The sequence below is a fragment of the Spea bombifrons genome, chromosome 7 (genome assembly GCF_027358695.1).
Source record: "Spea bombifrons isolate aSpeBom1 chromosome 7, aSpeBom1.2.pri, whole genome shotgun sequence".
Taxonomy (NCBI): domain Eukaryota; kingdom Metazoa; phylum Chordata; class Amphibia; order Anura; family Pelobatidae; genus Spea; species Spea bombifrons.
The window spans coordinates 30,248,166-30,260,214 of NC_071093.1; the positions used below are offsets into that span (position 1 = coordinate 30,248,166).

Sequence of the window (12,049 nt, forward strand, 5' to 3'; positions counted from 1 at the left end):
GGTATAATAGTGATTTGTAGGAACTGGGCACATCACCCAAGAAAAACACTAGACCAGAAAGAAGGCATATTGATATACAAAATTACATTTTTTTTAGAGCATAGTAAGTTTTTTAGAGAATTGTTACATATTGTTGCATGCATGCATTGTTAATACAATTCCACGTACATGTTCTACTCAAGTATCTCTCAGTTAAAATTCTTTCAGGAAGCATAAATGCACTATCCACCCTATTGCATCATCATCTTTTTTTTAATTTTTTATTGCTGGTTATCAACCTGTTAAATCTAGTAAAACCAAGGTCCGTGTTGAACTTTTACTGCCAAAGATTTGTGACATGTTTGATCTAGGTTTACTAGTAGGACCATTTTCTGTTTTCCTGATCCTAAAGTTCAAGTATTTGCTCTGTATACCTACGTAATTACTCTAATGTGCCATGAGATTTCTTACAAACTGGAAAAACTTACGATATATGTAAATATATGCAAATGCCATTGATTGCCAACAAGTTATAGTTTGAATTTTAATCAATTTAAATGCTAAAAACTGGGATGATAAATAATCCACTCTAGGTTCCTTGATGTCGTGTAGGAATGGAGTATAGCTTTACACGGGGTGAATTGCAATAATAAGGTTAACAACCTTACAATTACTGTATCCAAAACCTATGATTTCAACATGCTGCTGCAGATGCACAACTGATATTGTCTGCGACATACATAGGGAACTGTTTAGATAAAATCACAGAGAGAACCCTTGAAGTCTCTTATTTCAATTACTACACGTCTAAGACCATAACAGAACATCAACTATATACGTGCAACCCTTCTATCATTCTTTTTATGGTACAGTTGTATATCATGTTTACATTACTTTTTGACATTTGTAATCATAAGGTATAACAGATGGGCTCGGGTTATTTTAAAAGCTATATTCCTATTATAGTGACTGCTATTACTCAAGAGCATATTGTCATGGTTAGAAGACACCACGATGGTTGTACTGACTACTGAGAAAAGAGGGGAACGACATTGCATATTAACCTATCTTTAATGTATTTGAAAAGGACAGTTTAATGTAGCCTCAAAAATATAGAATGTATAGTAAAGTACTTTGCACTTTAATAAACACTCTAATATTAAATGTTATCATCAGCATTTAGGTGGTAAATGAGGACATGGTTTTAAAGAGCACACATGGATTTGAAGTTGTTTGGGGAAGTAATAAAACCTTATAAAAGAGTAAACAAATAAAAAAAATCCACATGGATGTAAACATAGACATAATAGAAAAATCTGTGAGAGTTTCAGATAAGGCTAACAAACATTAAGCAGACTATCACAACATGGACCCCTGGGCAGACCATCAGCACAGAGAGAACTGAGAAGCACATGTTACCTGCTTGTTGAGGTCTCCTCAAAGGGATAGAGTATCTCTCCATTGTTGCAAATCTCGCAGATGAACCCCTTCTGGCTGCAAAGACTACAGCTATATACATGAGATGTAGCAAATTTGATAACCTTCAAGAGAAATGGAGCCAGCTTGCCATCGACAACCTGCAAAAAAGCAAAGGCATAGGAGGGCCAAGTAGTGTATAGCTTCATGTTACTGCTAGAAAGAAAAGGTAACCACTAAATCCTTCTGGCTGGAGAAACCTGCCAGTTTTGACCTTTCATAATAAATAGTGAAGGAATTGAAATCACATCTCTCCCCTCAGTGAATATACCTCCCCTCATTTGACAATTTATCAAGCCCATGACTTTCATGTTCATTATTACAACATTATCATTATCCAGCCATAGGAGAGACATGTGCTGGTTGGTTATATCCTGCATTTTAGTTGTAATAATTTTACAAACTAGAAAAATCGATAATTAACCTATTTTCCTGAAAAGAAAACATATACCATATCCTACCATAAACCTAACATTCACAAAGGTAAGATGGCAGTTACTCTCTGACAGGTGCTTTAAGTACATTGACTGTCAACCCATCGGCCAGAGAATTCCAATCCATTACACATTTGGCAGAGTAGGTACAATTCCCAACGAACAATGTTTAACTGCTCTTCCGCATGCAATTTAATAACATTTAACTAGTTTTTCTGGAACAAGTGTCCCCTGTTCTTAAGATGATGTGCACACAAATGGCTTAAAGTTGCTTCTAGACGGGATTCACAGCAGGAACCGACTCGATGGCTTGATAGGGTGACATGGCCTATAACCCTTAGGCCATTAGTTCAAATCAGCACAGGTCAACTGTGACACAAAGAAATCTGTGACCGTTGTTTTGAGTCATATGGTGGATTAAATATTCAACTAAGTCTACTTTGTGTTAGGTCTTTCATAGGATTGCAGTGAAACACATTGAAACTGTTGGAAGAAAACAAGATCTAATTAACATTTAGTTTCAGTGACCTATAAAAGAAACACGTATTCACAATCTTTTTGATGTGAAAACATACGACTATCTAACAATAAGGTTAGGAGCGACCATCTTGTCTTAAATCTCCTACGCAAAAACTCTCCAGCTAATGGAATTATAAAACCTTGTTGCTCCTTATTTGACTGTCTTGACTTAGTTGAAATTCAATAACAGCTACTGTTAGGCTGATAAATTACATGTAGCATATACTTGGGTTGCTATATTTAAGGTCTTTTATAATTAAGGTATTTTGGTGTAAAAATAATGCAAAAATTGTTACTATTGTTCTCAGTCTTAATTATTTAGAGGTTGGTCATTTGTTACATCTATTAACCTTAGACGGACATACATTAATTGAGTGTCCAAGTACAAGTTCCAATCCTGTGTCAAAACCCACTTCACACAAATCGAAGAAAGCAGGATAACCAGCTCTTCAACACGGCAACGTGTGTAAAATGTTTTCCATTCATGTAAACATCTATTAATTGCTCTGAAAAACATTTACATCAGACAAGGAGATCAATAGACTGTATAGACACATGCTAATCACGCAATCCTCTTTCATCCTTTGTGCTGTGATTCAGGTGCCAGCATGACTACATTTCCCAAGCTTCACAATGGCGCAAGAAGATCAACAGAAGAACCGAAGAGCACTAAATGTATCAATGTCTATCTGCACAGCTGCAGTGCTTTAGATAGATAGTTGGGAAAGCAGACTGTTTTTTTTTTTTAACCCTATCTGAGGATGATAAACCGCAATTTAAAAAGCATAATTCCACTTCAAAAAAATACTGGTGCAGAGCATCTCATAACATCTTTGTTATTTTGGTTATAATAATAGCGATCTTGATTTACCATAATAAAAAATCCTGGAACCCAATATGTTCTTTCCTTCAAAACAGTACCACTGGCCTCTATGATTCTGTCGGCCCCTCTTTTCTTGGATCTTATGTTTGGTAGGTATGAGTGTACTGTAAGGCAGTGTTCTACAACCCTAAAAGTCACAATAATTTGTATATAAAACAAAAACTGTGTTTCTAATTTCTCATTGTGCAGCAGAACATTGGGGGGCTTGATCTGCCACCCCCGGCTTTGTAGCAGGGGGCTGCTGCTCTCCTAAGCCTGCCAGCCTAGGCCTGGATACGTCATTGTGGCTACGACTCTAAAGAACACCTAAAACAAAAATGTCGCCACGGCTATTTTAAACTTCGGAAGGTATGTTGTAGGGCGTCCTACAAAAAGCAAAGGTAGATCAAGATCTATATTATTATTATATTATTTAAGTTGCTCTCATTATAGCCCCATTTAAATGAAAAAGTTCAAAATGAACCACATGTTCCTGAAAACTTCACGTTCGTGATCCCATTTGAAACATAAGGTCCAGTCAGTTATTGTAAGCTTTTAATGTTATGGTTAACTTTTGAATCCTCTAATGGTTATAATGCTTTTAATGCTATGGAATCTGCTGGTGCTCTATACATAAATTCTAATACAACGTAATGAAAGTTGACCATTGTTTTTTATTAAATTAAAAACTGGTAACCATGTTCCTGACAAGATTTTCATAACCATTAATATTTGAATTATTTGGTTCCTATAATTTGCAGCTCACAATACAGAATCTTTAATGTGATCAATTATAGGACCTAAGAGTTTGACAAGAATGTCCCCAAGTACATACAAGTATCTGTGGCTGGGTTCCTACAGGAGTCTAGCTTTTACCAGCTTTGGGCATAAATAGCTCCAGCAATGATGAGATAACTGTATAGAGCCATATTAGTTCAAGAGTAAGTTGAATCTTTACTTGATGTTGATACCTTTTTTTGGATCAACGCAGAAAAAGATTATTATTATTAATATTTATTGTTTATATAGCGCCATCAGATTCTGCAGCGCTCCTTGAGGTCCTAAAAGCTTAAATCACATGCATCAGCCATAACATTATGACCACTGACAGGTTAAGTGAATAGCACGGATAATCTTGTTATCATGGCATCTGTCAGTGGGTGGGATATATTAGGTAGCATGTGAACATTTCGTCCCTCAAGGGCGGCCAAGGCTCATTGATGCACATGGGGAGGGGGACAGCGAAGGATGGCCTTATTCCAACTAATACAACAGACAAGAAAGGTGTCACAGTGCATGACAGTTTGTTGCCCATGCTGACCCCTGTCCACTGCCAAAAGCGCCTATAATGAACACGAGAGCAATGGAATAAGGTGGTCTGGTCTGATGAATCACATTTTCTTTTACATCACATGGATGGCCTGGTGCATGTGCTTCGCTTACCTGGAGAACACATGGCACCAGGATGTATCCATGGAGGCCCCACCTTGCAATTTACAGGACATAAAGGACATGCTGCTAATGTCTTGTTGCCAAATACCACAGCACACCTTAAGAGGTCTAGTGGAGTCCATGCCTCGATGGGTCAGGGCTGTTTTGGTGGCCTACACAATATTAGGCAAGTGGTCATAATGTTATGGCTGATCAGTGTATAAAAAGGTTTCAACTTCATTTCTAGCAGTGAGGATCTCAAAGGGTGCACAGACACCGACGTTGTATACTGTCAGCGAGCAGCTTGGCCCACCACAGGCATGCAGCAGGAATTAAGCACTAGTTTGTATCAAGCACTCACATAGTATCAGTAAACATCTAACTAAGTTATGTGTGCTTAAACATTTTATTAATAGAAATGTACTAGGCGCAATTTCTTTATGCATAAGTCCCCAACTTTGGTAAATATAAGCACAGGTGGAATTCATTTTTACAACCCTATGCCCCCAAAATAGATTCTTCATACAATTTCAGCCAAAATAGCATAAGCATTTTTTTTTTTATAAACATTTTCTCTAAGGGAAGACACTGATAGTCCTGACAAGGACAACCAGTTATAATAAAGTGTTCTACTGGAAATAGATGATTAGGTGAATTCCGCCTAAAAATACACTGGTGAACAGAGCCAAGCTAAGACTAAGCTGTAATTAGGGAGCAGGGTGGTTATGGTAAAGCCCAAATTGTGGAAAGTGCAGAGGTTTCTGAAATGCAGTGTGTGGAGCCAATGGGACCAATAAACAATGTGGTTTGGAGTTACTCATGTAGCTTGTATAGGAACATACAAAACAAATCCCAGTGCCAAGTTTTCATGTGGACTCACAAGACGAAAGGTTGTCTTTTTCTTTAATGTATTTCTGTGATTTAATATGACCATGAATGAATACATAAAGAGAACATCCAAATTGTATTTCTATTAAGTGCTTAAAGTCTCATTTTCAATGATTCGGTAAATATATGATTACATAAGTTATGATGGGTAAAAGGTGATGGAAACCCTTCCACTTAAATTTAAGGGGTAGTAGGAGTATTATTAAACAGTCATCTACAGACACCAGACAAGACAGAAGGCTTGTTTTTCCCTCAGAAATCTCATGGTGCTGCCACAACCACAAGGGATTCTGGGTAGGCGCCTACCCAGAATCCCTTGTGGTTGTGGAAGCACCATGAGATTTTTGAGGGAAAAACAAGCCTTCTGTCTTGTCTGGTGTCTGTAGATGACTGTTTGGTAAGTATATCAGAATAGACAGTTTCTGCTGTTTCTATGTATTGTTACTTTTAGGCTGTGTAACATTCATGCCCAGCAAACAATCTGCGCTCATTAAAAATTACGTCAGGGGAGGAAATAGGGACAGAGGGATTTGACTGAAAGAGGAACTGTCCATCCTAAAGACAGACACTTGGAAAATATACAATATTTTTTAAACTTATTTGAGGCATCAGGAAGGTTTGGCAAGAGCGGCAGAGGAACATTTACTCAACATAAGCCAATGTCAAAAAGTTTCATCATTTTTGTACTGTATTCATCATTCTGCCTACAGTCATTGGATTCTTCATGTGGTTCCTTCATGGGCCTGCTCTGAAGTCAATTAATTGAGCGTATGCTGGAGAGAACTGTACAGTGTACATACAGCACTCGCATCTGGGCTACTATATTGCCGAGTGGTTTGGCCATGGTTGGCTATAATCCGAGTTGCCAGCCCTGTCAGGCATGCAGGCACTTTAATAATTCTTCTTGGCAGACACAGACTGGAAGAAGGAATATGCACTTAATCTTTCCCAATTTCCTGTTCCTAGAATTATCTTGGGGTGTGTTACATTGAATCTCCATTTGACTTACTCACTGTTAACCGCAGCTTGCAAATCTTTTAGGCAGATAAACAGTATGTTTGCCAGCGCTGGTTCAATCGTGATAAAGTATGTACAAAACAAACTTTTCAGTCTCCTACACCTGCAGACTTTCATTACCACGCCCGTGTCTCTAAAATATATCAATCACCCAATGGCATTATGGATTTGTTCACCTTTGATTCTCACATTTTATATTTGAGATGCAAATGGGATGGTCAGGAGATAACAACCCTAAAAAGATAACGGAGTCCAACCAAACCAAACAAAAAAAAGGGTGTATGGACCAATTAAATAATAATAATAATAACGCTAATCTGGAAACGCTAACATTTTCTAATACTTCATCTACTTAAGTGTTAGATCGTACACTGCTACGTCGCACATGGTTTCTATACTCATGTATTAACTAATCTTTCCTACTTGAAACTTACAAAGGGGCATTGTGTACCCATTAGTGTATAGCCATGTTATTAAAGCACGGATTAATTTTATTATTTTTACCTATATGCACAATTTTCTATAATCTGGTCTGAACGAACCTTCTATCTTGCCAAGAGTTAATCATGCTCCAGCGAGCCATGTTTCCTTATTACCATTCAAATACACTAATTGTGTAGGGTACTTGACAAATAGCTTATTATACTATACAATTAACCTTTTCATTAGATTTAATTATTTGGTAAAGCAGTACATAGACATATTAACAGCTACTACATAACCATTTTTTATACCAAAAAAGTCTTAGTATTGATATATTTTGAGACAATTTTGTTTGACAGAAGGCATTATTCCCATAAGGAGTCTTCAAGGGGGGATTTCACAAGGGCAAATAATGACTTGGCCCATCTAGTCTGCCAATTTTTCCTTAATCGGTCCTTGGTCTCGTCTTAGACTGGCCATGTGCCTACACCACATATGTTTAAATTCCCACACTGTTTTAGCCTCTACTACTTCTGCTGAGGGGTTATTCCACTTATCTACCAATGTCTCAGGAATAAAGAAAGGTAAGAGAGAGAATTATATAGGAGTAGATAGATAGAAGGGGGGGCAGGACGAAACATGGAAAGGTTCAACATTTATTTTCTCTAACGGAAGAAAATGGCAGTGGCAGCAGCACATAAGTTTCATGTATATTACATATATGTGCAAACACCTAGTACCCATCACAAGCGTGTGCCATCACTGGTCCAAAGGGACCTCTCCGTGGCCATGCGTGGAACACGCTCCCACTGTTTTCAAAGGGAGGACCTTGCTGACTGACTGATTAAAGAAGCCAAAAATCTTACCACAGATGGAGCAGTCCTCGGAAGCTGCAGCTTCACCTACAGGTAGTGGTTTTTTTTCGTGCAGCTAAGAATGCATATTGAAGTACTTACAATGTAATTAAGTGTGTATTATTTGTAAGTAAAACCGTCCCTTTAGTTGATTACGTGCTAAAACATTTACAGCTTATTTCTTCTAGAATCAGGATGTCCAAGTATGGCCAGAAACGTAATTTAGCAGATAACTGTCTTCCCGTTAACAAACAAAAAGGAGCTTTCTGTTAATTGCAGGCAAATATTTAACTAACAACAAATTAATTTTGCCCTAACTTGATAATTTGGCAACATTGCCTGGGATCAAGCAGCTAACAGATATTTAGTAGTGTTTTAATACTGGCCTCATTCCTGTCTCACAGTCCATTACCCAGGAGGGCTGTGAAGCCGGTGAAGGCTTGGTGAGTGTAATACAATCATTACTAGCGGGGCAGTATATAGGAGCTGTCACGCTTTGTCTTTCTGCTTGTTAAGTCTGAATGCTTCTAATTAGTTATCATGCCTACTAAGAGGTACGAACAATGGGAAGGAGAGAATGGGAGGTGGGAATGGGGGCTGGTGGGGGAGACTGCCAAAGCGTCTTTTGCTTGGCTCTCTTTCTGAACTTAGGTCGAGTCTGTGATGCAGCGTGTGAGCACAGCATTGCGGTCCTGTTTTGGAACGGGTCACGCCGCCTCGCTTGGAAGCTAGCATCCTGCTGAGAGCATCCAATCAGCGAGTAACGAACAAGAGCAACCAAACGGCTTCACCTGTTGATAAACAGCTTCTTTGGTTAAAGGGCAGTGTCCACATCTGCAGTTTGTATTATGTGAGGGTCCTGCTAGGCACACGAGAAAGGCGGCTACATAATGAGAACGGGACAAGGCAGTCCTGCGGATAATTTCTGTGCCAAGCTTCTGTTATTTTATTTCCTACGGGGCCAGCACTATTCAATCTGCAAGCACTAGAATACAGCATATATAACAATAACGTATAACCAGTAGAGTTAGAACTTAATGTTAACCTGTCATCAAATAAACAGTTTGCTTCCATCAAATTTGCAATTCCTTATTATTGTTCCTGTTAGTTGTATTACTGTTTATAAATAACGCAGAGAAGTCTACAGCAAGATGCATGTATGAGTTAACTGCTAAAATGTGTGCACCTTCCTCAGTATATATTAAACCTTAAGGGGTCTAAGGGGAGTCGAAGCCAACACAGTGCTGAATAACGGCTCGAAGCTGGTCCTGTAACTTCCATCGGTCAAGAGGCGCAACAATGTGAGGAGCGCAACTGAGGTGCCTGGTGGCAATGTCCCCGCACCTCCTTCTGCTTCATTAAGTGCGTGCAACATCAACACAGGCCTCCAACTGTGCCCGCGGTGCCAAGAGCCCTAGTACGGGTCTGGCTCATAATTAGGAAAAATGGCAGCATTCGTTATATAAAAGAAGCCTGGTAGGTATGTGTGAAATAAAGCTGGGATGTGTCCTTGTAAAACTGCTGACTGACAGATCCATTCTACAGAAATGTGTCTCATGTGCTTGTCTCTGTTCATAATCACAATCTGTATGCAATTACAGCCTTACATCGAGAGATCTGATTCAGGAGCTTCTTTGCCAGGTTTGTTTATACCTTTCCTTTAAAGCAGATCCCATGGACCTTAGGACCATGGACCTTAGACTTCCTTCATAGTTTTCAAGTGCCGCTTAGCTCTGCCCATGCCAGCCTTTCTGTACTTTAGCATTTTGATGCCGCTGCATTGGAAGCACGCTAGTCTGTTTAGTGTGCATGGACAGCTGATGGTCTCGAAAACCGCTGCAAGAAGAGAGTGTGTTGGAAGGGAGCTGACTGTCATAAATTAATAAACTATCCTCAGAAACACACCTGGTCAAAACTAAATTGGTACTCAAGAATGATGTATGATAATAACCGCATCATTTATTAATATTAGTTAGCTTGGCTAGAATGGGAATTTCAAGAGATCCACAAAATCTATAAACATAACACCATCCAAACAAGAGTGGCTTCTATTTATTTGACTTGGCAATGGCTGGGAAACCACATGCCTTACTGAGAGACACACATAATAAGAAACTGCCGCAGGCTGCCTTTAGTGAAACCCAAACACAATTTAAATCCATCTCATGGAGCAGATTGGCTTATTCATTTTTATTTCCACCACACGATGATTTGCTTTACAGACAAATTGCAAAGAACAAAATCTTCAAAATAATCCAGTCCATAAAAGATGCATATTATGTCTACACAAGCAGCAAAAGATATGCAAAGGCCTAGATTTAATGAAGTTTAAAACTCTGAAATTCATTTCAAGTCAATTAAGAGTTACTGGGTCATATTAAATCATGACCTGCATATTTATTTATATATTTATACTGGCTGCCTGCGTGATGTACAGTAGTAACCAGATAAAATGCATGGAGATACCATACGTGATGGGGTCATAAAACACTGAAGATATAAAATAGATGATATATTGCGAGAAAGATGAAGAATGTTCTAGTTTGGAGATGATAACATGTGAATAGTTTAATCATGTTTTGGATGGATCTCTGATGCCAAAGGAGACAAATGCTATGGCAGAGGGTCTCTGAAATTCTGAAAAGGAGAGGATGAGATGATAGAGGTACAGATGGTGATTCTCCGTCTAAACCTCACTGATATTAAATGTCAAAAATATTTTTTATGAAGGACAATCAGAACCAGCCAACAGGTAACTTTCCATAAACAGGGTGGAAAAACTGCTACAACGAGGGCATGCCAAACCTCTAAATTATCAGTAACTCATTTCTACCCAATGCGTTTTTTTTGGCTGACCTAAACTGGTAATTATAGCATGAAGAGTAGCAGTTTGACAACCAACATTTACCTACAAATGTATTTACTTTTACACTATTCCAAGGGGAGATCACTTAGCAGTTTATTGCTGCAAATATAGCCAATTGATTAAAAGTTCTGTGAGAGGTTGAGTGATAATGGATGTTCCCAGCAGGGAAACCAATAAACAATTCAACCCTTCACTTGATATATTACTACTAGAATAGAACAAAGCTTTTATATGGTGTTTTTACATTTATTTCTAATGTTCACAATTGTGTTTTCAAACACAAATATAACCATTTCTAATAACTCAAAAGAAACTAATGTATCCCTAAATAAGATGTCTTTTAAGGAACTGTCCCTGGATTGAGACTTTTGCTTCTTGCACGTGCCAATTGATTGCCTTTTAAGTCAAAAGGGTTAAGCATTTTTCATGTAATGTGGTCTATTGAATTAAATGTCATTAAGGATATTTAACAGGCAATGATATGAAAACTCTCCCCAATGTATTGAAATCATTTTATTAATGAGTTTTTCATTAGCTTAATCCTAAACCAGATGGCCAGAGAAAAAAATCAGTGTCAGTGTACACACAGTATAGCATATATCTAAAAATATATATATATTACCTGTTGTAAGTCTGCAAGAGAATATAGATGAATTTGTTGAAACAAATATTCCCTGGGAAAAATTCTGAAAGGAAAAAAAAATATACAAACACATTTAATCAGGATGAACTTGAACACAGACACCACATATATAATGATAAAAGGTCACCTACGGAAAATAGGGAGCAGCTTCATCACAAAATCAAAACATTGGCACCCAGAATGTGTCAAATATTTCTGACCTTAGAAATATAATTACTCATTGTAAAAACTAAGAATGCACATATTCTAAAGTAAACTTTCAGGTATATTTATACAAACCCGAGAGTTTGCGCTCAACCTGGCATTAACCTGTAGCAAATTGTGATTGTTGGTGGGATGCTTGGTCAACTCTGTGTCACTCGACTCCCACAGGTTGTTGCTGTCTAAGGAATACATATTCATAAAACTGCTAGAGCCTTTTTCAAGCCGATTTGAATGGTTTTATTTTTCAGACAATTGTAAAGCCCGATATTGCCTGATTCTTATTCAAAGAAAAAGAAACTTAGAGGATCCTCAGGGAAACATGGTTGGGGCAGATGTTTTTGTACTTTGGGTAGCTCTCTGGCAGCTGTGTAATTAATATGCTCATGAAGCTCAGCTAGCCAAAACATTCTCCTTTTTACATACAGTTGACTACATAACATTTACAATATATTT

The 12,049-nt window shown here is 38.0% G+C and overlaps 1 protein-coding gene across 1 annotated transcript in view; it reads right to left on the bottom strand.

Annotated features, from left to right (window-relative positions):
* Positions 1-12,049, bottom strand: part of PLEKHM3 (pleckstrin homology domain containing M3) — a 63,286-nt gene that overhangs the window by 13,900 nt on the left and 37,337 nt on the right. The window contains exons 6-7 of the mRNA XM_053471058.1: positions 11,372-11,435; positions 1,399-1,556 (exon numbers count right to left, since the gene is read on the bottom strand). Coding sequence (XP_053327033.1) covers positions 1,399-1,556; positions 11,372-11,435 — 222 coding nt within the window. The remainder of the gene's footprint in view (positions 1-1,398; positions 1,557-11,371; positions 11,436-12,049) is intronic.